The sequence below is a fragment of the Zychaea mexicana genome (genome assembly GCF_025766255.1).
Source record: "Zychaea mexicana strain RSA 1403 chromosome Unknown BDB00scaffold_187, whole genome shotgun sequence".
In the NCBI taxonomy this organism is placed as follows: domain Eukaryota; kingdom Fungi; phylum Mucoromycota; class Mucoromycetes; order Mucorales; family Lichtheimiaceae; genus Zychaea; species Zychaea mexicana.
Genome location: NW_026516850.1, coordinates 40,891 through 63,304, shown reverse-complemented (window position 1 = coordinate 63,304; position 22,414 = coordinate 40,891). Strand labels below are relative to the sequence as shown.

The 22,414-nt window shown below is 43.2% G+C and overlaps 10 protein-coding genes across 10 annotated transcripts; 5 read left to right on the top strand and 5 right to left on the bottom strand.

Annotated features, from left to right (window-relative positions):
* Positions 1 to 235: 235 nt before the first annotated feature.
* BDB00DRAFT_879711 (uncharacterized protein) lies at positions 236 to 911 on the top strand (the record flags this gene model as incomplete). Its single annotated transcript, XM_053127903.1, has 2 exons — positions 236 to 328; positions 495 to 911. The coding sequence occupies 2 exons, from the start codon at positions 236 to 238 to the stop codon at positions 909 to 911; spliced, it is 510 nt and encodes a 169-aa protein (XP_052972707.1).
* Positions 912 to 953: 42 nt separating this feature from the next.
* Positions 954 to 1,706, top strand: BDB00DRAFT_879710 (uncharacterized protein; the record flags this gene model as incomplete). The annotated part of the gene is made up of 1 exon (XM_053127902.1): positions 954 to 1,706. One exon carries the CDS (start codon positions 954 to 956, stop codon positions 1,704 to 1,706), a length of 753 nt encoding a protein of 250 aa, XP_052972706.1.
* A 1,984-nt stretch (positions 1,707 to 3,690) lies between these two features.
* Positions 3,691 to 3,946, bottom strand: BDB00DRAFT_860434 (uncharacterized protein; the record flags this gene model as incomplete). The annotated part of the gene is made up of 2 exons (XM_053126000.1): positions 3,691 to 3,807; positions 3,892 to 3,946. The coding sequence occupies 2 exons, from the start codon at positions 3,944 to 3,946 to the stop codon at positions 3,698 to 3,700; spliced, it is 165 nt and encodes a 54-aa protein (XP_052972705.1). The 3' UTR covers positions 3,691 to 3,697.
* A 22-nt stretch (positions 3,947 to 3,968) lies between these two features.
* On the top strand, positions 3,969 to 5,073 carry BDB00DRAFT_860433 (transcription initiation factor IIA, gamma subunit, helical domain-containing protein). The gene is made up of 4 exons (XM_053125999.1): positions 3,969 to 4,094; positions 4,233 to 4,301; positions 4,385 to 4,532; positions 4,652 to 5,073. Exons 2-4 carry the CDS (start codon positions 4,261 to 4,263, stop codon positions 4,793 to 4,795), a joined length of 333 nt encoding a protein of 110 aa, XP_052972704.1. The 5' UTR covers positions 3,969 to 4,094; positions 4,233 to 4,260; the 3' UTR covers positions 4,796 to 5,073.
* A 298-nt stretch (positions 5,074 to 5,371) lies between these two features.
* Positions 5,372 to 6,184, bottom strand: BDB00DRAFT_749158 (CWC16 protein; the record flags this gene model as incomplete). Its single annotated transcript, XM_053118587.1, has 3 exons — positions 5,372 to 5,801; positions 5,876 to 6,043; positions 6,117 to 6,184. Coding segments are annotated over 3 exons (666 nt in total), but the record flags the coding sequence as incomplete, so codon positions are not given.
* Positions 6,185 to 6,810: 626 nt separating this feature from the next.
* Positions 6,811 to 8,439, bottom strand: BDB00DRAFT_776363 (P-loop containing nucleoside triphosphate hydrolase protein; the record flags this gene model as incomplete). The annotated part of the gene is made up of 7 exons (XM_053120271.1): positions 6,811 to 6,942; positions 7,039 to 7,218; positions 7,300 to 7,368; positions 7,477 to 7,743; positions 7,868 to 7,993; positions 8,107 to 8,237; positions 8,325 to 8,439. The coding sequence occupies 7 exons, from the start codon at positions 8,437 to 8,439 to the stop codon at positions 6,811 to 6,813; spliced, it is 1,020 nt and encodes a 339-aa protein (XP_052972702.1).
* A 2,570-nt stretch (positions 8,440 to 11,009) lies between these two features.
* BDB00DRAFT_793459 (cytochrome c-like domain-containing protein) lies at positions 11,010 to 12,262 on the bottom strand (the record flags this gene model as incomplete). Its single annotated transcript, XM_053121207.1, has 6 exons — positions 11,010 to 11,022; positions 11,099 to 11,144; positions 11,186 to 11,255; positions 11,699 to 11,771; positions 11,854 to 12,146; positions 12,182 to 12,262. 6 exons carry the CDS (start codon positions 12,260 to 12,262, stop codon positions 11,010 to 11,012), a joined length of 576 nt encoding a protein of 191 aa, XP_052972701.1.
* A 348-nt stretch (positions 12,263 to 12,610) lies between these two features.
* BDB00DRAFT_885503 (WD40-repeat-containing domain protein) lies at positions 12,611 to 14,332 on the bottom strand (the record flags this gene model as incomplete). Its single annotated transcript, XM_053128418.1, has 4 exons — positions 12,611 to 13,282; positions 13,376 to 13,683; positions 13,762 to 14,134; positions 14,249 to 14,332. 4 exons carry the CDS (start codon positions 14,330 to 14,332, stop codon positions 12,611 to 12,613), a joined length of 1,437 nt encoding a protein of 478 aa, XP_052972700.1.
* Positions 14,333 to 17,163: 2,831 nt separating this feature from the next.
* On the top strand, positions 17,164 to 19,260 carry BDB00DRAFT_860415 (uncharacterized protein). The gene is made up of 5 exons (XM_053125998.1): positions 17,164 to 17,279; positions 17,386 to 17,559; positions 17,646 to 17,792; positions 17,900 to 18,213; positions 18,236 to 19,260. Exons 1-5 carry the CDS (start codon positions 17,231 to 17,233, stop codon positions 19,070 to 19,072), a joined length of 1,521 nt encoding a protein of 506 aa, XP_052972699.1. The 5' UTR covers positions 17,164 to 17,230; the 3' UTR covers positions 19,073 to 19,260.
* Positions 19,261 to 19,344: 84 nt separating this feature from the next.
* On the top strand, positions 19,345 to 21,829 carry BDB00DRAFT_860413 (N2,N2-dimethylguanosine tRNA methyltransferase). Its single transcript, XM_053125997.1, has 10 exons — positions 19,345 to 19,677; positions 19,784 to 19,812; positions 19,884 to 20,098; positions 20,172 to 20,287; positions 20,376 to 20,439; positions 20,514 to 20,714; positions 20,801 to 20,957; positions 21,039 to 21,256; positions 21,325 to 21,510; positions 21,584 to 21,829. Exons 1-10 carry the CDS (start codon positions 19,398 to 19,400, stop codon positions 21,723 to 21,725), a joined length of 1,608 nt encoding a protein of 535 aa, XP_052972698.1. The 5' UTR covers positions 19,345 to 19,397; the 3' UTR covers positions 21,726 to 21,829.
* Positions 21,830 to 22,414: the final 585 nt, after the last annotated feature.

The window sequence follows — 22,414 nt, the reverse complement described above, 5'->3', positions numbered from 1 at the left end:
TATTGCATAGAACGCTATCCTTTTCTTTGAATCACTTTGTCAAACAAAGCCCAATTACTTTCTTGTCTTCCGTCAAAAACATCCAAATAATCTTTGCCCCCCTATGTGATGTTGAACCAGAAACATTACGACATTCTTTCATTGATTGCCCTTTAACGCTATCCTTTTGGCTCCAAGCACTGCAGCGATTACGCGCCCCACCACAAACATCGGACCAACTCTGGGGTGCTCCAAAATGCGCTTTTCCAATGACAACATGTTCTGGCGCTCTCACCTAGGCGCGCTTGGGGCTATGGTACAGGCTGTATGGGCCATGCACTGGCGAACGGTACTGGAAGGATCCCCTTGGAATCAATAAGTCGTTGACAAGCACCTTCAAAGCCTTCTCTCCCGTTCATCTCATGTAATTTCTACTCAAGATTTTGGGGCTCAGAACCCTCAATAAAATATACAAAAGAAAAAAAATTTCCAGGCTCATTCTGTTTTGTTGTCAGTACATTCTACTATGCAAAGTATGCAACGTGCCACCGCCATCTTATTACGTTCTACACGTTCAATTTTATCAATCTATACCACGCCGCTCATGTCTTGTCCGATCTTATTCCCAATCACACTATCCAGAAGAACAACAGCAACAAAGTACTACAGCAACTGCTAGTAGTAGCACCGAGAACAGTAGCAGCAACAACAACAACAACAATTCACTTGATGTACTCGATCGCGATATAATTTTACAAAAAAGTCGAAGTCCAAGATCTGAATCTTCCGATTCCACTCGTGATTTCAACAGTATGCTATACACGTTGTTCCCTGAGTCTCAAGCACAAGGATCGTCATTACCACCACTGCCACGAAAAAATAGTAGCAGTAGTGGCGCCAAGACCCCAGTGGATCCTACAGCTGCTAAATAGAGCAAGCGCATCCACTCGCAAATTGAAAAACAGTTATTAAACATGGTCATCAAGAGCCGAAAGCCGCATAAAAAGACATCACCACTACCACGTGGCATGATGGGCTCATTTTATGGCAAGGCCGACAACAACAAGAGCAAGCAACTCAGACGCGACCATGAATACAATATGGCAAGGATGACGAACAATGACGCGATTGCAGCAAGGGACAAAGAAACCAATGCTATCAATACCATTGTTGAATGTGCATCCAGTCGACAGTTACTCGAACGGGTCATGGAGTTTACATCGTCATCGTCATCAAGTTCAGCAGCAACAACAACAACAACAAAAGGAGGCTATCCACCCTATTATGCGAAATTATTAGAACGTGCGATTGAAATGGCAGGCATGACGTTCGAGGACCCCTATCTGGCACTGTCGATTTTCGAACACGCCAAAACCCACAGTGTTGTGAGCTACGTGTCTGGATGTACCACGGAGGTGTACAACGCCATGTTGATGATGCGATGGAAACTTTGGCGCGACGTACACGGAATGCTGAATCTGGTCGACGAAATGATGGCCAACGGTGTAGGATACGATACCGAGACGCGTCGGATTATGCAACTGGTGGTAGCCGAAGTGGAGAATGAAATGCGCTTGGATAATGATGATGACGAGGATGACGGTGCTGCTAGTAGCGATGTATATCGTTATGGTCCAAACATGAAGGATGGCATGGTGTGGAGCATGGATGAAAGACGATCCGCCAATATCATGAAAGCCCTAGTTGGAAAATGGTTGTTTAAATAAAAAACATTTTTAAGATGTGGGTCAAACATATCGAACCTTTTTACTCGATCGGATTGGCCGATAACGATGAACAATCGGCATTTCAACATGGTTTGGGCTGCTTGGTTCGGTTTTACGCCTTCCAGTGCCTGGTTTCACCTGCTTGTGACAGTTCCTTTTTTTTCCTTTCTTTCTTTGTCTTTCTAACTCTCTTACACCTCAATCATCCTCTCCCTACCTCTCTCTCTATCTTTTTATTAATAGCACCCATTAGCTCATTTTACATGGTCGCTACAAGGAAAGCTACTGCAACAAAAGCTCAACGCAACAATGGCGTCAATCGTCGTGTCACTCGTTCGACTACCGCCGCAGCGCTATGAAATATATCTAAGCTGTTATAAGATTTTGAAACATCACAAAACAAAACTCTTTAATCATTTAATCATATGAAAAGAGGCAGATTGAAGGTGTATAAAGAAAGAGTGGGAGAGTCGATGGTACAACTTGCCGTAAACGAAGTTAATGCAAATCTTGGTCCAGTCCCTTCTTTTGTGTAACCCCAATCGTCCCTCTTTTCGCCTCACCGTTGGTCCGCTGACAAAGGGTCCAAGAATTTTTTTTACAACCAAGGCATTGAACTTCAAAAATCCAATTACTACGTGTCCACTACACTGCTGAACGATACACCACAACAATTCAATTGATATAGAAGAAATGGATAAGGCACCGCCTTTTCAAGCTGACGAATCTCATTAAAAGAAGTGAATATATTATACTGAGAAGTGTTGCTTTTCAAAATCACGAACGCAGGTGCCTCTTCTTCTTCCTAACTGTTAGCTCTTATAGGCTCATTCTTCCTGTATTATCCAAAGAGGGTTGATTATGGGTGCAAAATGCTATAGTTTACTCATGATCACATAAACACTAAGGTACAGATAAAGTTGTTACAACATAACGAAAATCAAATTTTCCGTGGCTGTAGCTTATTTCCTGATGCATTACAGTAACCGAAACTAATTTTTGCGATTAGCCATGCTACAAAGTCTTACTGCCCATGGCCATCGTCACCGAGAAATCCTTTGTCATACTGACAAAGTCGAGGCCGATAAACAGATTTTTGAAACACAAATCGAATCTCTTCGTACTGACGTTCATCCACGTATAGTCGCTGATCCATATCATCATCTGCCACACGCTATCTGGACGCTGCTTAAATCGCAAAGATATCATCAAGGTTGGGCGTAACATCGAAAATGATATCACTCGGCTTTCACAAACTTCTCCTCAACAATTCAATGACCTTCAAGCATCCATTGTCGTGGACCTGTTGACAATATGCAACGAGTACAAATGCAAACTAATTACTGGATCAAAAGTCTGGCAATATGTGTGCAACAACTGTACAACATCGTCTATCCAAGGATTTACAACAAGGCAACTGGGAAGGTCGACTTACTGACGAGCAAGTACACTATGCAGCTTTGGATGCCTGGAGTAGTCGGCAAGTTTATCTCCAAGTGACATCGCCTAGAAACGACATCATAAATCGACGAGCTGGTGTACATGTAACGGTACTTAGCGACGACGGTACTGTGGAGGTGGCGCGCGGGAAAATCAGCGATGCTAGACAAAGTGGGTATGTACATATTCTCTCCCTTACAGTACCTACTGCTTTAGGGGAGGATTGCAAATGAAAGAAAAATAGTTGTAGTTCTGCGAGAATGCTCTTTTCTGCTGCGGGTGCTTCATTCAAAAATTTTGGTGTGGAAAATTAGCTGCAATAAAACATTGAGGTATCTTGAAAATCCGGCATTTTCCATGCCTACGAGATCAATTTTTTTTTGAATCATAGCTATAGCATCAAAAGAAAGGAAATAAGTAAAATGAGCAAAGTGTGAGGATCAAATTCCTGCTTCAATATATCCACTCTTATCTAATGAAATCATGCCACAGCAAGCTTGTTGGATCCTTGAATACGCGCACAATAGCATTTACCCATATTTGACCCTGTGTTAGTAACGGAGCACGTTCGTTTCATCATCACGCTGATATATACGATCAAAGTTGACGAGACGAGAGAAACCCCAATTGTCTTCTTCTGAGGTAAACCTATGACGAACAGCTAATAAAGCGAATAAGAGTTGAGATGCACATATACATGGGGTCGATGTAGCGAACGAACTTGAAGAGCAGTAGTATCCATTACCATAGCTTACATAATTAGTAGTGCGGATGGGATAACCAATACTGAAAAAGTACATGATCCCACACATACATAGTCGCCGCTTCTGTGAATGCTGTGCAAATTAGTAGGATACTGACACTGTCTGCTATCGTTGTCATTTTTATTGTGGCATTACACTCTTCTTCAAGATATAAACACTGAGTATACGTTGGAGTAAATACGTGCTAAGAAAGAGAGTGTATTCAGTACGGTTGCACTTGTTGAATGGCGGAACTTTGCTTGATGAAGGGAAGCAGCGATCTGATTGGTTGTGCTGAAGTATAAATACGAAGTCTACGTATCCTAAAGAAAAACGGGCCTACCGTCTTTTTTTCTCACACATAAACTAATATGTCCTCACAACAATTCTATGAGCTGTACCGTCGCAGCAGGTGTGTGGTCTTTTAACGATTGTAGCAATTGTTTTGGAGTAATTGGTGATCAACAAGATTGAATATTAACGTTATTACTAAAGTATCGGAATGGCGTTAACGGATTCCCTCGATGAGTTGATTCAAAGTGGACACATCAATCCACAGTTGGCCATGCGTGTTCTCACTACCTTTGACAAGAGCATTTCAGAAGCATTGGCGCAGCTCGTACGAAATAAGGCTAATGTCAAGGTGATTAGCGATCAATAGTAGCAGTAGTAGCAAAGTTGGAAATTAGTTATTGATCTCTTGAGTAATATAATTCTTGAGGGGTGGTTTACTGACTGTATACACTGCTACTTTATGTATAGGGGCACTTGCATACATACCGTTTCTGCGATGATGTTTGGACTTTTATCATTGAAAACCCCAACTTTAAGTTTGAACAAGACAGCGTATCTGCTGACAAGGTCAAGATTGTCGCCTGTAACGCTAAGCGTCCTGGAGAACAATAAGTTCCTCCTTCACAAGCTGACCCACACAAATACACATACATACGCCATATATTACGTTATATTACACTTCTACCCATCTCTCCCACTTTCCGCTTCTATACACACGCAGCACACACACACACACATCCACACAATCCTATACATCGCAACAGAAAAAAACACGCATGAAAAGAAACGCATGATGAAAAGAAAAGATTCACTTGTGCCACAGTCCATTTTCATTCGATTTGTAGATATGATTTACTCTAAATAAAAGAAAAACCGAAAAAAAAATCACAAAATAAATGAAATCAGTTATGATGAGCTTTCATCTGATGAAGAACCATCATCGTAAGATGCCAGCATGGATAGACCTCCACTTGCTGCTTTTGGTGGTGATGGTGCTTTTTGTGGGGTATTGTTTTTGTTCGTAGTAGTGGTTGCCTTTTTCTCATCCGTCGCTGTCTTGCGCTTTATGGCAATACCAAAACTCTGTTGTTCCGCTTTCCGTTTCGCCGCATTGTTTTGTGTGGCCGTCGTCGTTGATGAAGGCGCTTTGAATGAAGTATTGTTGTTCAACGGTCGTTGTGCAGCCACGAGCGAAAACACATCCGGCTCTTCTCCATCCGCCAACTTGCGTACACGTTCACCATCGCCTGACTGGAACGCTTCCGTCGCATGCTGTTCATCTTCCAAACTTTCCTGCTCTAATCGCTGCTCCAGAGCAGACTTGTCTACCATGGTGAATCGTTCGAGTACATCATCTACATCAACACGTTCACTTCGTGCATTGCGTAATCGGATTTCGTCTAATGCATCCAGAATCTCCATTTCTCGTTTCGAGTCCAGTGTTCGATTTTCTAACGCTTTCATGGGATCGTCTACTTCTTCCTCTTCCTCTTCGGGTTTCCCCTCCTCATCCTCGCCTCGCCATGGTTCGAAGTTTCGACTTGCACCGAGTTCAGCTATATAATCTGTATTTTTTGGATCTGTCTTGAACGTAATTTCAGCCGAGCATCGTGGGCATCTAAATGTAGTTTGGAAACGTATACTTGATTAATTACAATTTTTCTCTTTTACATCCCTACTCAGAACACTTACCGAATGTAGAATCGAAAGATCTTGATGTTTAGGTATATTTCGCCTTCAACTGTTTCCTTCCGCGCATTAAACTTTTTTCCCTTGTAAATGTATTCACCACAGCTCTCGCATCGCATCGAAAATGGTGCCATCAGACGGACCTTGTGTTGCTGATCCTTAGGTCGCTTTCTGATTTATTACATGAGTTAAATGTATGACAGGAAACAACCACTCCTTTTATGAGCTAATCAGCTATACTTACTGTCTGGGAATTTGCGACGGATCAAAATTAGGAGGGAAGTATTTATTGAGCACCTTACGTTCAGACATTGTGTGTGTTTGGGAAGGACAAGTCGAAAAAAAGAAAGAGAAGTGCGGAAGTTGTCCGGATGAACCAGCTTTTTAAAAATCTCTCCACCGATTTGCCATTTACGGTAAACCCACTTCTCTACAAAAAAAAAAGTTGTCAGTCCCTCGGTATGATACGGACGCAGATACGAATCTTATATATTAAAAAAGGCAGCTGCATTTATTGCTACTGTGGTACTCGAACGATATTGGAGAATTGTATGATACAATAGAAAAAGAAACATTGGAGCAAGAACCAAGAAAAAAAAACTAGAAGAAAAGGAACTACATTTGCGTCATCTCCCTGCGAAGCCCTTCCTGTTGCTGTTGCTGCTGGCCCATGGCACTGGACGTATCCGAAACGTCCACTTGCTCTAGTTCTTCAGCTGTATCCGAAACGATACCATCATCTTCAGCAATAATCTTGGCCGCATGATGTTCCTGTCCACTGCTGAGGTACGCGGCTGGTTTTTCTTTTGACACAACCTTACTATCAATCACAACATGTCTAATGTGGGAATTGGGTGACTCATACATTGGCTCCAAAAGCAAACCCTCCTAAGTTAATGAAAGTCACAGTTGTTGCTGCTTTTTAGTGATAAACTTGATTATATGCAATAGTGACCATGTGTATAAGGATGCATTACCATAATTCTTCTGAGACCTCGAGCGCCAGTCTTTTTCTCCAGAGCTTCTTCAGCAATACGTCTCAGTGCACCTTTGCTAAATTGAAGAGTAATCTAAGATACAGTAACGATTGTATGTATAAGTACTGTATATTAACATACATCCTTGATTACTTAGTTTCTCTCAACGTTGCAATCATGCTACCGTACCTTGTTGAGCTCAAACAACCCTTGATATTGTTTAACGAGAGAGTTTTTGGGCTCTTCAAGAATCCGCACTAGATCATCCACCGACAAGTTGTTCAATGATGCAACGACCGGTACTCGCCCAATGAATTCGGGTATTAATCCATATTTGACAAGATCTGGATATACAAGTATACAATGAGACTTTTTGAAGAAAGAAAGAGATTTTATAAGCTCGAAACAGCATCACTTGCCTGCAGGTTCGACATGCTCCAACGGTCTTACAGTATTGGGTTTGTTGTTATCCTTGTCATCATCCGATGCTGATCTTAGGGTAGCATCAAAGCCTATAGACTATGTGCATATAGGTTTAACGTTTCTCTCTCCACACAAGCAGAAAAAAGCAGCATAAGGATGAAGGAGAACGTTCGCCAAACTTAGGTATTAGCTTTAATTACTTACTCCTTTGGCAATTCGATCCATCACCGTCTTATCCAGTCCAATGAATGCGCCACTGAGAATAAACAGGATATTGCTCGTATCAACGGCATATACTTCAGGCTTATTCTGAGGTGCGCTTCCACTGAACGATCCACCCGTAGTTAACCCACTACTGCCACCTGCAGGTCCTCCTGATCCACCTCCACGTTTGCCTGGTCCAGAACCACTGCCGATTGCTGATTTGTCTGTCACGTTTACGATCGTTCCTTCCAACATCCGTAATAAAGACTATGGACGGGATTTGCATCATAGTGGGGTGTATAAGCACATTTAAATGTTCCATTTTTTGCTCCCTCAACATAAGTAGCACCACTTGATTAATAGAAAGAAATTGAAAAGGCTCAAGCCTTACTTGCTGTACTCCTTCCCCAGAAACATCCCTTGAGGATGAAAACGTATCGGACCGTCTTGATATTTTGTCAATTTCGTCAATAAACACAATACCAGTTTCTGCTTTCTTGATATCGTGATCGCATGCCTACACCGGTATACACGTTGATAAGTTGCCATTCCCATGAATACTGACATGTATAGCAGAAAGGAGATCAACTAATTTAGGTTTTTAGCCTGAAAGTAGACTTTTTCTTATACCTGCAGGAGTCTCTGGATCACAAGCTCGACATCTTCACCGACATAGCCCGCCTGTGTGAAAGGGGTTGCATCTGACATGGAAAATGGTACTTGCAGAATTTGCGCCAAAGTTTTCGCCAACAATGTCTTGCCTTTTATAAATATGCAATAATGTAAGTTTTTCTTCTATGCCTTGTTAACAATAAACAAGAACTACAGCAACAAGCCAGGTGACTTACCCGATCCAGTAGGCCCGATTAATAAAACATTGCTCTTTTCAAAAACAGTTCCATCATCTGCGTCAAGCGATGATTGCTCTGAGGACGCGTGCCGCGGAGCTATCGGCTGGAGCATTCCGGATGCAGCAGCAGAAGAGGATGAAGAAGAGGAAACACCGGGAGTACTACTAGTGTTGCTTCCTGGGGTATTACCGTCTGCTAATCCATTGTTGTTGGACCAGCTTCGTTGTTGTGATGATGCTGGTTACAATAACCGTCGTGGGAGTAATAATGGGAATGTACACATAGAGTGCAGGCGTCAGTTTCTTTTTGCTCATTCGAAGCGTAATACATAAAACTAGGTTTTCTTCTCACCAGCTCCCCTATGTTGCTTTTGTATTTACCATAAGATGATACTCGCTCGACCGGGACAAGGCCGCCTGTCACTTGTACAGTAGGGTTGCTCCCTCCATTACCAGGGTGATGATTAGCAGGATGATACGATGTGTCTCTGTGGGGCCAGCCAGTAGCAGTGGAAGAGGTAGTCCGGTCATGCTCCGTCGTGTTGTGATGCGGTATGCCGCCACTACCATCGGTTGTAGTAGCATCAAGCTGGTCCGCCTCCTGCTCGCGTTTAAGCTGCCGATGCAGGTTAGCTCGGACCCGATTGTAATGATTAAAAACAGCTACTGCTAAGATCTTCTTTGCTTGTTCTTGGCCGATAATATATTCGTTCAAATGCCTCACGATCTGATAACAAGGAGAGACAGACCCTTCTTCAATCACTGTCATCTTATTGTTTGATGGCCCCAACATTATATCATACTTTCTTCTTAGCTTACCGTGCGAGGATCACTTATATTCGCAAAGTAGCTCAGCAGCTCCTCTTCCTCCAACGTTGCTTCGCGTCCTGTGCCCCCACCATACTTTCCTGTGGCCCCACCACCCGTGGGTGGAGGATCCTGGTCAGAAGCATGATAAAAGTATCGTCTTCCGTATATGTAGGGTGCTACGGGAATAGGTCGACAGCGACCGATCGACGATGGCAAAAATCGTGAGGTAGTAGCAGGCTTATTGGTGGTGCCTGGCCATTTTGACGACGACGACGACGACGACGACGAAGAACGATAGAGTATGTTGCTGATGCGAGCATAAGATTGTGTGCAGGGTAGTAATGAACTATTGCCAAGTTTAAAGTGTTGGGATTGAGATCGACAGACTTGCAATGGGTGTCTCATGGAGGTTAGGGAAAAAAAGGGGGGGGAGCGTAATAAGGATAAGAAGTAGAAGAGAGAGGAAGAAAAAGAAATGCTGTAATGTGTGTTAGGTGTGAGTATGCGTGCTTGCGTGTGAAATAAGCTGCAGCAAACATCATGCGTTGATTACGTTCGGCGCTTGAAGATGTCGACGGAAGCTCCTTGGCTTCCTCATTTGTCGTGAACAGGTATAATCCGCGCCGCTCTCTTCCGACATTATCTTCAGCAAAGCAAGGGGATGAGGGAATGGAACAGTACAGTTACCTTTATCTGAATACCATTGTAGATTTTCCTGTATAGTCGCAACTGCAGTTGCTCGCCAGGCATATTTTATCACTCGAAATTTAGTAGTGTTATTCCACATAAACTTATGGGTTACGACTAGTTAGACAGCTTTTTGTTGATAAGGACAGCAGAAATTCGATAAACAAGGTCCCGCCATGTAGCATTTGATGTCATGAGCAGCAAGTAAAGATGCGAATAATGCTGGCCATAAGTACTGTCATGATGAACAGAATCGTCTCACGGTGTCGATCTACACAATTGGCCAAGCAGAAGGGAGGGTCACCATTGTTGCTGCTGCATTAAATACAATACATCAAGGTTACACACACGCGTAGTGTGAGAGCGAGAGAGTAAGGCAATCTTTGCTCGCGCCATTTAAAGGGTTGCGTGCGAATAGTAGGTAATACATCCTATGGAGAGCTTTGAGAAATCATACTTCTTGATCCCTCCAGTAGCTTAGTTGAGGCACACTGATACAAAGTATGTCAAGCAGCATGAGGTTTAACTAATTGTTGTATGAAGTTTTTATGATGGCGTCTAATACACCTATGTTACGTATAGGAAAGTGCCTGTTAGCTTATAACAAGTACAAAAAAATGTCAGTTTTACTTAAAACATGGCGTTAAACTTCACCGATTGGCACCGATTATGATACTAAGAAACCTCAACCATATGCAGACGGTTAAGCAAGTAAAACACATTCTCCAAACATAGCATGGCCACCAATTGCCTTGATGCGATGGCATAATTAAAAGCAGGACTTTAAGTGCCTTTGCTTAGAAACTAACAAGATAGCAACCACGCGTCGGTTCATTCCGCTTGCCAAGGCTGACGGACGACGGCCTGTGTGTATCGATCGAGCTTTTTGCGTGAGTTAGAAACTGCCTGCCCCATCAATTAGCCTTGAGTTTACGTCCTAACCAAGCCAACAAACCAAAAGAGATTTATTACGATCACTTGGAGATAGAATAAAGTGCGGACCCCTGCCTCCATTCTCTACAAATTTCATGATCCAAAATCATTGAATGGGAACAGTAATAGCACGACATGATACCTATCTAGATATATAAGGCTACAAAAGATATTGTGTAAAGAGGTACTTTGGTCGCTGACAACGTAAAAAGCTAGTATGATACTGCCGCCTAATTCTTGACATGCACAATATTTAGCCATAGGGTCTATATAGTAAAGGTGTCATCACCAAGTAAGCTGTATAAAGCCATCACCGTAGTATAAAGCGGTCATCGACCTCACTGTTCCAGAATGGAGTACACAGCAATACCGATCGGACACTGATGTACTACAATCTAAACAAAGTGGTATGACAACGTCGTTATGTACTTGCCATCAAGTGCTTGCCTGACAAGTAAAACATAGCATTATGGTATGTTCCTTTCTGCTTCTCAAGGCGCTGATGACATGCATTGTACATGTTGTACTGCTGCACGTTGTACGTGCATGTATGCTAGTCGGAATCCATATGAACGCCTCGTTCCGTCTCGTCTTATGGGGACTCTTAAAAGAGCCTGTCGTTTTCATTAAAATGTAAGGTCAAAATGCTTAGGGGAAGTAGTATAATGGAGATAACGTAAAAAGTATCTTCGTGCTCATTTTACATTTTTGAAGATCGATCCAAGCTGCTGACGAAGAAAAGATACTTTTACGGATCGTGACATATAAATAACAACAACAATTTAACCAAACTAAATGTGGAAGCTGATGTGCATCATTGGTAAACAAGATGATGGGCTCGCCCTGGTTTGTTTTGGTGGGCTCAGCACACACACACACACACACTCTCTCTCTCTCTTCAGACCAATAGTGCACTGTTATCTTTCATCGGTGAGAACTCACACGTCTACGCGTAGCGGTAGGTTCCAAAACCATCGTCCAGAAATAACGACGAATAACCAAGTTGTCTTTTTTACTCTGGTAATATATCCACAATATACAGACACAATATGTTTAGCTCTCTATTTTTAAATGTATAATCCTTGCTTTCGCGTTACTTGGATGTTTCTTCCTTCAAGTAAGCAATGACATCAGCTCTTTCCTGCTCCTTCTTGAAACCAGCAAAGGCCATCTTGGTACCCGGAATGTACTTTTTCGGGTTTTGCAAATAATCAAACAGTGTTTGCTCTTCCCAAACGACGCCCTTGTTCTTGTTGGCCTCGGTGTACGAGAATCCTGGAACTTGGCCGGATTGACGTCCAAATAGACCGTGGAGCGCGGGTCCGACCTTGTTGCTGCCTCCCTTCATTGACACATAGAACGGACAAACAGTTACTTTTTTCATATCACGCTGTTTCGATTGATGTGTTTATTAGTGGGGCTTACAGGTTCACAAGTGTGGCACTGAGCACAACGAGTCTTGAAGAGCTTGGCGCCCTTGGTTTTATCTCCTGCTGGGATGCCCATTTTGTTTAAATAATGAAAGAGTGTTGTTGAAGTGAGAGTGGGGAGTGCGAGAGAAAGAAAAAAAAAAGAATGTAGAAGAAAAGAAAAAAGAAACAGAAAATAGGTGGCCTGCATGACACCCATGATATAGACGAGCGGTAACATGGATATTTTAGGCAACCTGATGATGCAACAAAGACGTATGGTGGGGTTTCTACCATTGATTGGTTGGCTGGTTGTTTACAAAGAGAGAGGGAATGGAAAATCTCCCTTTGCATGAGGATGCGTGGTGACAACAATAGCAATAGAATAGCTCAAAGGAGTGGGTATATTGGAACTTTGTACAGGTGGATGCTATAGTAGTGTAGATTATGAGGAAGGTGCTTTCGAGAAATCGTAAATGGCTATTTCACCGCGGTGGGATGCACTGACCACCTTGGCGTCGCTGAGCTTGACCGACGTGATGCTCTTTGCGCTTTCGTCACCTTCTTCGAGGGAATACATTGGCAGGCCACTAGCGACGTCCCACAGTTTGACTGTACCAAGGATCGAGCCCGATACAAGTCGTAACTTGTCATACGCCAAAGCTGTGACGCCATCAGTATGGCCCAACAGTGTGCGTATGCATTTACCCGTTTCCATGGACCAGATGCGGATTGTGCGGTCGAGAGAAGCGGACATTATGACGGCATCCTGTTGGAGACAACCAGGAATAGCGACTTGAACTGGACCCATGTGGCCTTGAAACACGTGTGAACACGAGCGTGTGTCGAGATTCCATAGACGAATCGTACCGTCGGCGCTGCTAGAAACGACTTTATTGTGCTGATAAATCTGCGTGTGTGTCACTTTGTCGGTATGGCCTGTCAGAGCGTAACACTGACCAGTTTGGAAGTTCCAGATTTTCACTGTGCCATCGACGGAACCACTGGCTAGAATGCGCGAATCGAAATGGAGATGGACAACACCGTCGCTGTGGCCTTCGAGTGTCCGAATGCATTGTCCAGTGTGGTAATTCCATATCTTTAAGGTATGATCCATCTATTTATATTGTATGTTGTCAGTATTCGTACAACTCAATGTGTTCAAATTCGAAGAAGAATGTTTGATAGAATGGATAGCAAAGTAGCGTACCGATCCTGTTACGAGTTTGGTATCATCGAATTGAAGGGCTTGAATAGAACGAGAATGGCCTTTGAGTACGCGCAAAACCTTGCCGGTTTCAAGGTCCCATACAGTTGCTGTGCCTTCGGTCGAGCCAGTGATGAGGATATTTTGCGCGTCGCAATACTGTAAACAGAGGGCACCTTCTGGTTGCTGCAACTTTCGAGTAGTATGTCGGTGCTTCCGCCAGTTGCGCTCAACAACCAATCGTTCGCTGTATACTTGCTTCCATGGCTTACGATCGGCGCGTTTGGGCGCAGGTGATGCCTCTTCTACTTCTGTACTTTGTCGTTTTCGGGAAATTACAGCAGTAGCAGTCGTAGTAGGATGGTTAGGGTCGAGACGGATAATGCGACGTTTCTGAAGCAAAGGCAATCCCCAACCACATTTGTGGCACTTCTTGTCAATGTGTTGCTGACACATGCGGTGCCAAAGGATGTCATCGTCGGCAATGGCTTTCCATGTGCGGCTGACTTGACAGGCAGAGCACAAGGACTGGGCGTCCAGGTAGGAAAAGATCTTGACGCATACTTCGGTTGGCAGGATGGCGGTAAAGTCGACTCGGAGTAAAGGTTCGATAGAGTTGGCGAGGAAGGAAAGTTGGGAGGTGCAGCAAGTGGTGAGCAGACCTTGTAGGATCAGTCGACGCTGAGATGCTGGTGCGGAAGAAAAGGTGGTCCAAGCTGTGGCGATCGATTGTTGGTCAGCTGCAGGTAATAGTGCGAGTTCCTAAAAAAGAAGAACAAGCAGTAGCAGGATTGTTATTTATCGCTTGTTCTCTCCAAGTGATTATTGCAGTTTATGGTAATCCGCCTTTTCCCCGAATAAAATAAAAGCACGAACCTTGTAAAGATCCTCACGAGCGGTTTCGGTTCGCACGGGTTTCAGATCAGGTCGATGTCGGTAGCAGAAGGATTGGGCTGTCATTGGTGTCGTCGGTATGGAGGGATGGAGGGGGGAAGAGTTTTATGTAGCGTGTATATGCGGGTGGAAGAGAAAAGAGGAAAGGGTAGGGGGAAACAGGTGGATTATATATAAATGATAATGCGGGCTTGATGGCGCAATTTCGTTTAAAAATACCAGAGACTCTTGTGATTGGCTGGTCATCACATCATTTATGGCAGGCCTGGCGAATTAGAAATTTTCGGTTGATTCGTCGTCGTGCTCTGGAGGAGGTTGTCAAATCGATGGGAAGCAGGAGTGATGAAATCGGTGGAGTAGATTCTTCTTCTGTTCTTTCGGAGGGGAGGCTTGTTATTGCTCATTGCCGTTGTGTTTGATTTGTCGCCCATGAACATGAGAACGGAAATACTCGAGTGGGGTCGATTGCACCACACACCCACCTAATTATGGTTTGACAGCCAAACCCGTTTGGGGCAAGGAGGAATGCTTTCTGCCCTATGAACTGATTGTTTGTTGTTATCGCTACTGTGCTACCATGTGCCTCTCCTTTCTCTCGCCATAACGTTTCTCTGTGCGATGCTGCTTGTCGCAATTTTTTGTTTTGATGAGAATTGCTTCTATGCAATAATATATTCGTTTTACAGCATCTGCTGTGTGAGGTCTCCGAGGCAGCTTTAGTAAAGAGGGCGGATGATTTGAGTACCACCTTCATGTTGTCTACCTCTTCTTGGGACGTTTTTAATACTGTCTAATGTCTATTATATTATTGTTGTCTTACATATGCTTCTACTTTTAGAAGCTTTTAAGTCTCTCAATTCAAAATGAAACCTGCGATCAAGTGATAGCCAGAAAGACCATGCACATGACATAATCCTTCTTTTCAAGACGTTGCAGAGACACATTGACGTTGTATCTGTTGTAAGATATAAAACATGACTCTTGCTTCTATACTTTTATCTCTCCCTTTCCTCTCCTTCCTCACTCAAAACAAAGACAAATTGTCAGAAAACGACAGTAGTGATACTGCTGGCCATAACTACCATTGACAAAAAGAAATATAGTAGACACCATCATACGGGACTTGATGATAGACCCATGCAATAAACTTTATATGTACGCACCCTCGAATTATATCTTTGTCACAGTTAAAAACAGTAACAACGATGTGTCCTACAAAGTGTAAGAGCTGACAGTCAAACATGACCTTTATCATCCTTCCTCTTATTTCCACAAAACAGTTCTTTTTCTTACCATATCTGCAGAGCCAAATAGCTCGTACCTATCAAGCGTCCTGATGGAAAAGAACCAATGCTGGCAACCCCTACAATATCAATACCGACGCCAGAGAATGAATTAAATCCTGCGACGAATGCTACTTTGTTAAATATCAGAAAACTACCAGCCCCGTGTGGTTTGAAACTCCAAGAGTCACACGTACGTTAGATTTAATACCTTACCTGGTAGAAATTTAAAAGACGTCTATATCAGCAATATCTCATATGCAAAGTCTTCACGTCCGAACCTCGCCACACTCAGATCTACTACTGTGTATCGCTAGAGGTAGGTTGCAGGTAGTGGCATGGTGGTGAGTAAGTACTGGGTCTTATCAGCAGATTTGGCGGCAAGATTTTGCCACAGTGAGCATCGCTACCGATACATATCATATTTGAAGTTGTTTATCGAGAGAAAAAAAAAATGTAAGATAACTAGAGCCTTCCTGGTATACTGTAAAGAGTTCAGCGGGAGAGGGGAAGGATCGACTTCCATTCTCTGCACTGATCACGGTTAATCAATATCAATGCTATGATAAAACCATCGATATAAACAGCGCCCAGGTTATTATCAGGCGAGCGCAGCGCTACTGGCTTTCAATGATCATCATGCTGTTAATGTTATGAGTAGAATTAACAACGTCATTGATGCTGAGCCATTATTCATAGAAAATTTAAAAAGAAAACCAGCAATAGTGATGCTATTTGTGCTCAGGCTTTATACTATAAGCGACTTTACTGATGCGTGAGCACCCAAAAAGAGTACTGCCGTACACCCAGCACAAATGAAAAATCTATACGCTTTTGAGTTAAGAAGTCTTTCTGTCAATCAGCCACAGCGGGAGTTGATGAACAGCACCTCAAACCACAGTACTGTGACACGAACGTGCTCAGCTCTTCTGTGACACAAGAAGCCGTTTGTTTTACCACAAATTGAAAGTTTGTCCATGTAATATTTTACAGAAGAAAGCCAAAGACTACTTCATATACTCGTGTCCATACAGGATGCACCCAAAAAGGAAATTAAGCGATCTAGCCGGTCTCCTTTAAAGCAGGGGGCAGGTTACTAAGTAATGATGAGGTACTGTATTTTTTGCTTACGACGAACAATTGTACCATATGTCTCAGCTTTGCCACTTGTGATTATCATGTGCTACACAAAGTATCCATTCCACACACTTACACACTATACACCGTCTCAGTATATGGAGAGATATTGCTCAGCAAAATGTGAGCTGAGTCGGTCATCTACTGCTGCAGCAGCCCTTACGCACTCGTAGATACGCAAGCAAGGGGGAACAAGAAGGATGCATCGATCAAGAAGATAGTAGCATTGACAGGAGATCATCCTTTATTTCTTTGAGTATAGTGTGTTGAATCTTGGCCACGTTTACGCCACTTGGCAACCCTTTTTCACCGGGTTTCTTTTTTCTCTCTGTGGCGGCAATAGCCATATACGGATTCCAAGTAGCACACAGCTTCGATATGTGTGTTCCCAAATTTTGAAACACCGCGGAAATGGTGCATCCAAAAGCTTATATAAAAAGTCCGCTTTTTCGGCTGTGCTTTTTTTCTTTCGTTCGTTTTTCCTTGCTCTTCTGGTTCTCTTGTCTTTTTCTGTCATTGAAGCCCGTGCACATTTTTAAAAATTATGAAGATATCAAACATAACTCTGTTAATACTCGCATACCTTGCAACCGGTATGGATCATTTAAAGCCTAATATTTTTAATTACATTTTCGATGGAAAACAAACAAAGCAAGAGAGCCTCACGAATTGACTCTATTTATTTTTCTATACGCATAGCTGCGCTTGGTAAAGGTGGCGGCGGAGGAGGTCGTGGTGGAGGAGGTCGTGGCGGAGGAGGTCGCGGTGGAGGAGGTCGCGGTGGAGGATCTTCTGGTGGAAGCCGTGGCGGCGGCTCGTCTGCGGGCCGTGGCTCCAGCACTGCATCAGGTCGATATGGCAACAGCAATGGAGGTATGAATGAGGTCATTGATACAAACAATCGAATAGCAAAAAGAAAACCTTACTAATGATTTTACGCAAATGATTGGTTTTTTTAGGTAGACCTGCCATGACACAACCTGGCGCAGCAGTTGGTACCAGAGCAGGCAGTTACAGTTACCCTGCTGGAAGTACGTCGTATCCAAAAGGCGGGTATGGTGGATTTGCAGGCAGTCCTCCGCCATATAGTTATGCTAACACACGAAGTAAGTTCCTGACTTTCTTTATATTCTTCTCATACTCTTTCGCTCTCTTTCTTCTTCAAGATATCATGAACCGTATGGAATCCTAAACAAATTTTCATCAATCGCAGCCAGCTATACGAGATATCCAACAACATATACTGGCGGCTATGGTGGCGGCACACGAAGTGGATGGGTAGGCGGCTATAATCCAGGACTCATCTACTGGTCTATTATTCCTGCGTGGGCATTTATCGGCTATTACGGCGCTTATCATCGTTTCAACCAAGACGACGGTGCTTACTACGCACCCGAAATTTCTGCTGCTTCTTCAGGCTCGTACGCAGTCTTGAACGGCACCGAAAACACTAGCGATGAAGACAATTATTATTACACGTTCAACATGACCACCGCTTACTCGTACCCCATGGCCGATCATGGTTTTGTCGCCTCGTCCGATCCCGAAGAACCCTGCCAACTTTGCATACCGACTCGCATTTGCTCACATTGTTGAATTTAACGATGCCAACCAAAACGGTTTTTATGACGACAATGAAGCCATAGTGTCAGCCGTGTCTTTAGACAATGTGGCATGGGACAACATTTCCGTTAGCAATCAGACGTCTCCTGCTAATGCGTCCTTGTGGTACTATGAATTCGCTACTGTCGGTCGCAATTTGACGCATACACGCACCCAACAACCCTTTGACGCTTATCTGACCTGGCGCTCGACGAATCTGCAAGTCAACATGACCGAAGGTGTGCCTCTGCAGCCCAATTCTTTACAGTATAATTTGACCCTTGCCAACTACCCAGCCTTGGCGAATAGCACGCATCGTTTGGCCATTGCTCAGATCTTGACGACCCAAGACGATACATCGATTTTCCAGGATGTCAATACCACGACACCCATCGATGTTGCTAACCAAATCAAGACCAATCAGACCTACGGTATGTCGCTAGGCGACTATTCCCAAGGACGTCTTGAATATGAACCAACATTTAATATCACCGAAGTCACCAATCCTCCTACTCAAGCCGGTATACCATCGGATGCTAATACTAACAGCTGGATTTGGGGCGATCAGGCTGCTACTCGAAAACAGCACTTGCTTTTCATCTCGATTCCACCAAGCAACACCAACGGCACACCCAACCCTCGATTGACAGGCTTCAGTTTCTTAGATACGAACGTTATGAATGCCATGGCGTTTGAAAACCTTGACTCGGCCTCGCCCAAGCTGAAGCTGTCCATGATGATGTCTTTGGTCACGGTGTTTGCAGCATATGCACTTTTTTTGTAAAAAGAAGTCGACGCCATCAACGAAAATATTATATTATAAATATCATTCTCCCGCTTGTTTTCTTCTTTTATCTATATAAGTTCTATTTCCACTGATAAATAGTCATTTTTAGTATGTAGAAAGTAACCCTTACCTCTTCCTTCTCTTGTAACTTTTTTAAAATATATATTTTTACTATGACTTCAGAATACTTTGGACAAATTTCATGGGTGACACAAGGCACACAGTTTTATAGGAAATTGGGCGATTCGGTGGCTTTGCGTTTATGCAACGCCTTTTCCGTCCTTTTTCAACCTTGACAAGACAATTACTTCAACGACGACACATGGCAACCACCAAAGAACCTGCTACTGCTGCCGTTGCAGAATCGAATACTGCTGATGCTCCAGCTGCCACTGATTCTGCCTCCGAGATTGACATTTCTCAGTATACTCCAGTAACTGAAGGCAAAGCAACCATTCTTTTCCCCAAAGGCAATGAAGTATTCTATAACCCCGTACAAGAATTCAACCGCGACATGTCTATTGCTGCCATTCGGACATGGAGCGAAATCTTTTTGGGCGAAAAACGAGCTCGTATTGAAAAGAAAGTCGCCAATGCCAAAGGTATACTTGCGGGAAAACAAAAAGACTATGGCGGAAACAGCCGAATGACTTCTTTCCTCGGCCAGTATTTATTTATGTATATGATTTCATCACTCTGTTTGTTTAGACGAAAAGGCAAAGGAAGAAGCAGAGAAGGTACAGCATACAACAAACAAAAGATATAGCTCTTGTATTTGCTTCAATGACTGATCAAAGGTAAATTCTAGCATCTTCAAAACTATATCGACACGCAATCGTTTACGATTCTCGAAGCTCTGTCAGCAAGTGGTTTGAGATCGATTCGATATGCCAAAGAAATTCCCAACTTGAAGCAAGTAACTGCGAATGATCTGGAAGCAGAAGCTGTCGAATCCATCAAACGCAACGTCAAATATAACAACTTGACAGAAGAACTTGTGCGACCTAATCAGGGCGATGCCATGTAAGAAAAAAAAAATTACAAAAGTATAAGAATTATACATTGAAACGACACAAACGGTATATCAATTATGTAGGCAGGTCATGTATAGCGCTATTGGAAACGCAAAGAAATTCGACGTGGTGGATTTGGATCCCTATGGTTCGGCTGCTCCATTCATTGATGGTGCTGTTCAGGCTGTATCGGAAGGAGGTTTGTGTTTTTCCAGATCAGGTTCCGGGATTAAATCAAAAGACAATGAGAAGCAGAAAGATGACTTACAACGGTATGCTGGTATTAGGACTTTTGTGTGTAACATGCACTGATTTGGCGATTTTGACTGGCTCAATGCATCCGGAAACTTGGTAATTTAAATATATTCGAGCATCTAAGTGAGAGATTGTAATTTTGGTTGACCATATTATTGATTATGTGATAGCTTTGGCAAGTACAACGGTATGCCTTTGAAGGGAATGTTCCCACATGAAATGGCATTGCGTCTTGTGCTCAACACTTTACAAACTTCTGCTGGACGATACCGCCGCCATATTGTTCCGCTCATGTCATGCAGCATTGATTTCTACTTGCGTGTCTTTGTTCGTGTTTACACATCCCCACAAGGCGTAAAAAAGGCCGCAAGGTATATAGATAAAAGATTGCTCATATAATCAAATCCTTTGAAAGCGTGGGATTGGATATCTTAGAGCTGAAACAATATGTATATAGCAAAACCGCCGTTATGTACGAGTGCTCTGGCTGCCATTCTTATGCTGTACAACCACTAGGCAAGATTCAGGTTAAGGATAACGGTCAGGAGCGACACGTACCTGGTAGCGGACCACCTGTTGATGAGAAGTGCAGAAACTGTGGCAACACCCATCATGTAAAGTATTTTTAGTCGCTTTTTGTGGGACTTTTCCGCTAATGATTACAACAAACGTTTCCACACTGAACATGTACATAGGTTGGTGGACCTGCATGGGGCGCACCATTGCATGACAAAGAGTTTGTAAACAAAATGTTGGAACATGTCAAGGCAAATGAATCCAACTATGGTACCAACACACGTATGAAGGGCATGTTGACTGTCATTAGCGAAGAATTAGATGCTCCACTGTACTGGACTCTGCAAAGGCTCTGTGGCACTCTACATTGCACTAGTATTCCTTTGATGGATCTCAAGTAAGCTTGTTCCTCTCTTCTATCTGCTGGATTTCTTCTTTGCTAACTGAAAAAACAAAATTACGCAGCTCGGCTATCCTCAACGCAGGTTACAAGGTATCTGGTTCTCATTGTGGACCAGCAACCATTAAAACCGATGCACCTTCACATGTCATGTGGGATATCTTGCGCGCCTTCGTCAAGAAGCATCCTGTCACTATGGCCAACATTGCAGAAAATTCCCCAGCCCGCGCCATTCTAGCCAAAGAATCAAGGTAAACAATAGTAGCACTGTTCTGCGAGGGAAGGATCTAATATATTCGTACTGTTGTTTGATGTCCTGAATAGTATCGAAGTCAAATTTAAACGTCATCCTCAAGCCGTTCCTCAATCCCAATCCATCAAACTTGTACGGTATCAAATTAATCCTACGGCCAATTGGGGTCCCAAAGCACGCGCTGGGAAAAAGAGAAAGCAAGCGGACGAGTAATACAATTATATGAATAATATATTTACAGTTGCATATACGCGCAACCAAACACACCATCCACATCATTCTTTATATTTTCCTCAATTTGTAATAAACATACTAGCATTCTTTATCTTATAACTGTCTTGGTATTGGTCTCGGTAGGATGCCTATCAAGCCCTCCTTCAAGAAACTCGGATGAACAGTAGATCAATACATCATAGAAGGCGTCATGTAGTCAATCCATAGGGAAATAGACACCGGAGACACCAAGCAATTAGGATGTGATCTGTTGGATGTTGGTTTATAGATACTGTTTTACTTACACACCATATACCCCAACTACAACCATAAGACTGACATCTACTACTATTGAAGATATTTGTCACAGGTCAGGATGCGCCACAGCATGATCACACACCCATTATGTGGCCATTTTTACAATTGGGAGAACACCGTATATCGTCATATGATTAGCACAATTTGCACGGAACGTCGACGACGTAACCTTGCGCGCAGATGCGTTTGTGATGCTGTGTTTGAGTCAACTCAAGAGTACATACGTCATCACCGAGCTCAAGATTGGGCGACAGAATGTATGATACTTGCGGCGAGCAAGGTGTTGGGCGCTCGTGTAAATCCTTACTTAACTACCAAGGCAGTACGCGCTGCTTGGGACGCCTTGACGCTGTGTTTTATTCTGCTCTTGC

Coding starts and splice junctions, on each gene's coding strand:
- BDB00DRAFT_860433 (XM_053125999.1), top strand. CDS start 4,261: ATGTCCTCACAACAATTCTATGAGCTGTACCGTCGCAGCAG. Junction 4,302..4,384: donor GAGCTGTACCGTCGCAGCAG/GTGTGTGGTCTT, acceptor TTATTACTAAAG/TATCGGAATGGCGTTAACGG. Junction 4,533..4,651: donor GAAATAAGGCTAATGTCAAG/GTGATTAGCGAT, acceptor CTTTATGTATAG/GGGCACTTGCATACATACCG.
- BDB00DRAFT_860415 (XM_053125998.1), top strand. CDS start 17,231: ATGAAGATATCAAACATAACTCTGTTAATACTCGCATACCTTGCAACC. Junction 17,560..17,645: donor ATATGGCAACAGCAATGGAG/GTATGAATGAGG, acceptor TGGTTTTTTTAG/GTAGACCTGCCATGACACAA. Junction 17,793..17,899: donor TAGTTATGCTAACACACGAA/GTAAGTTCCTGA, acceptor CATCAATCGCAG/CCAGCTATACGAGATATCCA.
- BDB00DRAFT_860413 (XM_053125997.1), top strand. CDS start 19,398: ATGGCAACCACCAAAGAACCTGCTACTGCTGCCGTTGCAGAATCGAAT. Junction 20,958..21,038: donor ACTGTGGCAACACCCATCAT/GTAAAGTATTTT, acceptor ACATGTACATAG/GTTGGTGGACCTGCATGGGG. Junction 21,257..21,324: donor ATTCCTTTGATGGATCTCAA/GTAAGCTTGTTC, acceptor AAAATTACGCAG/CTCGGCTATCCTCAACGCAG.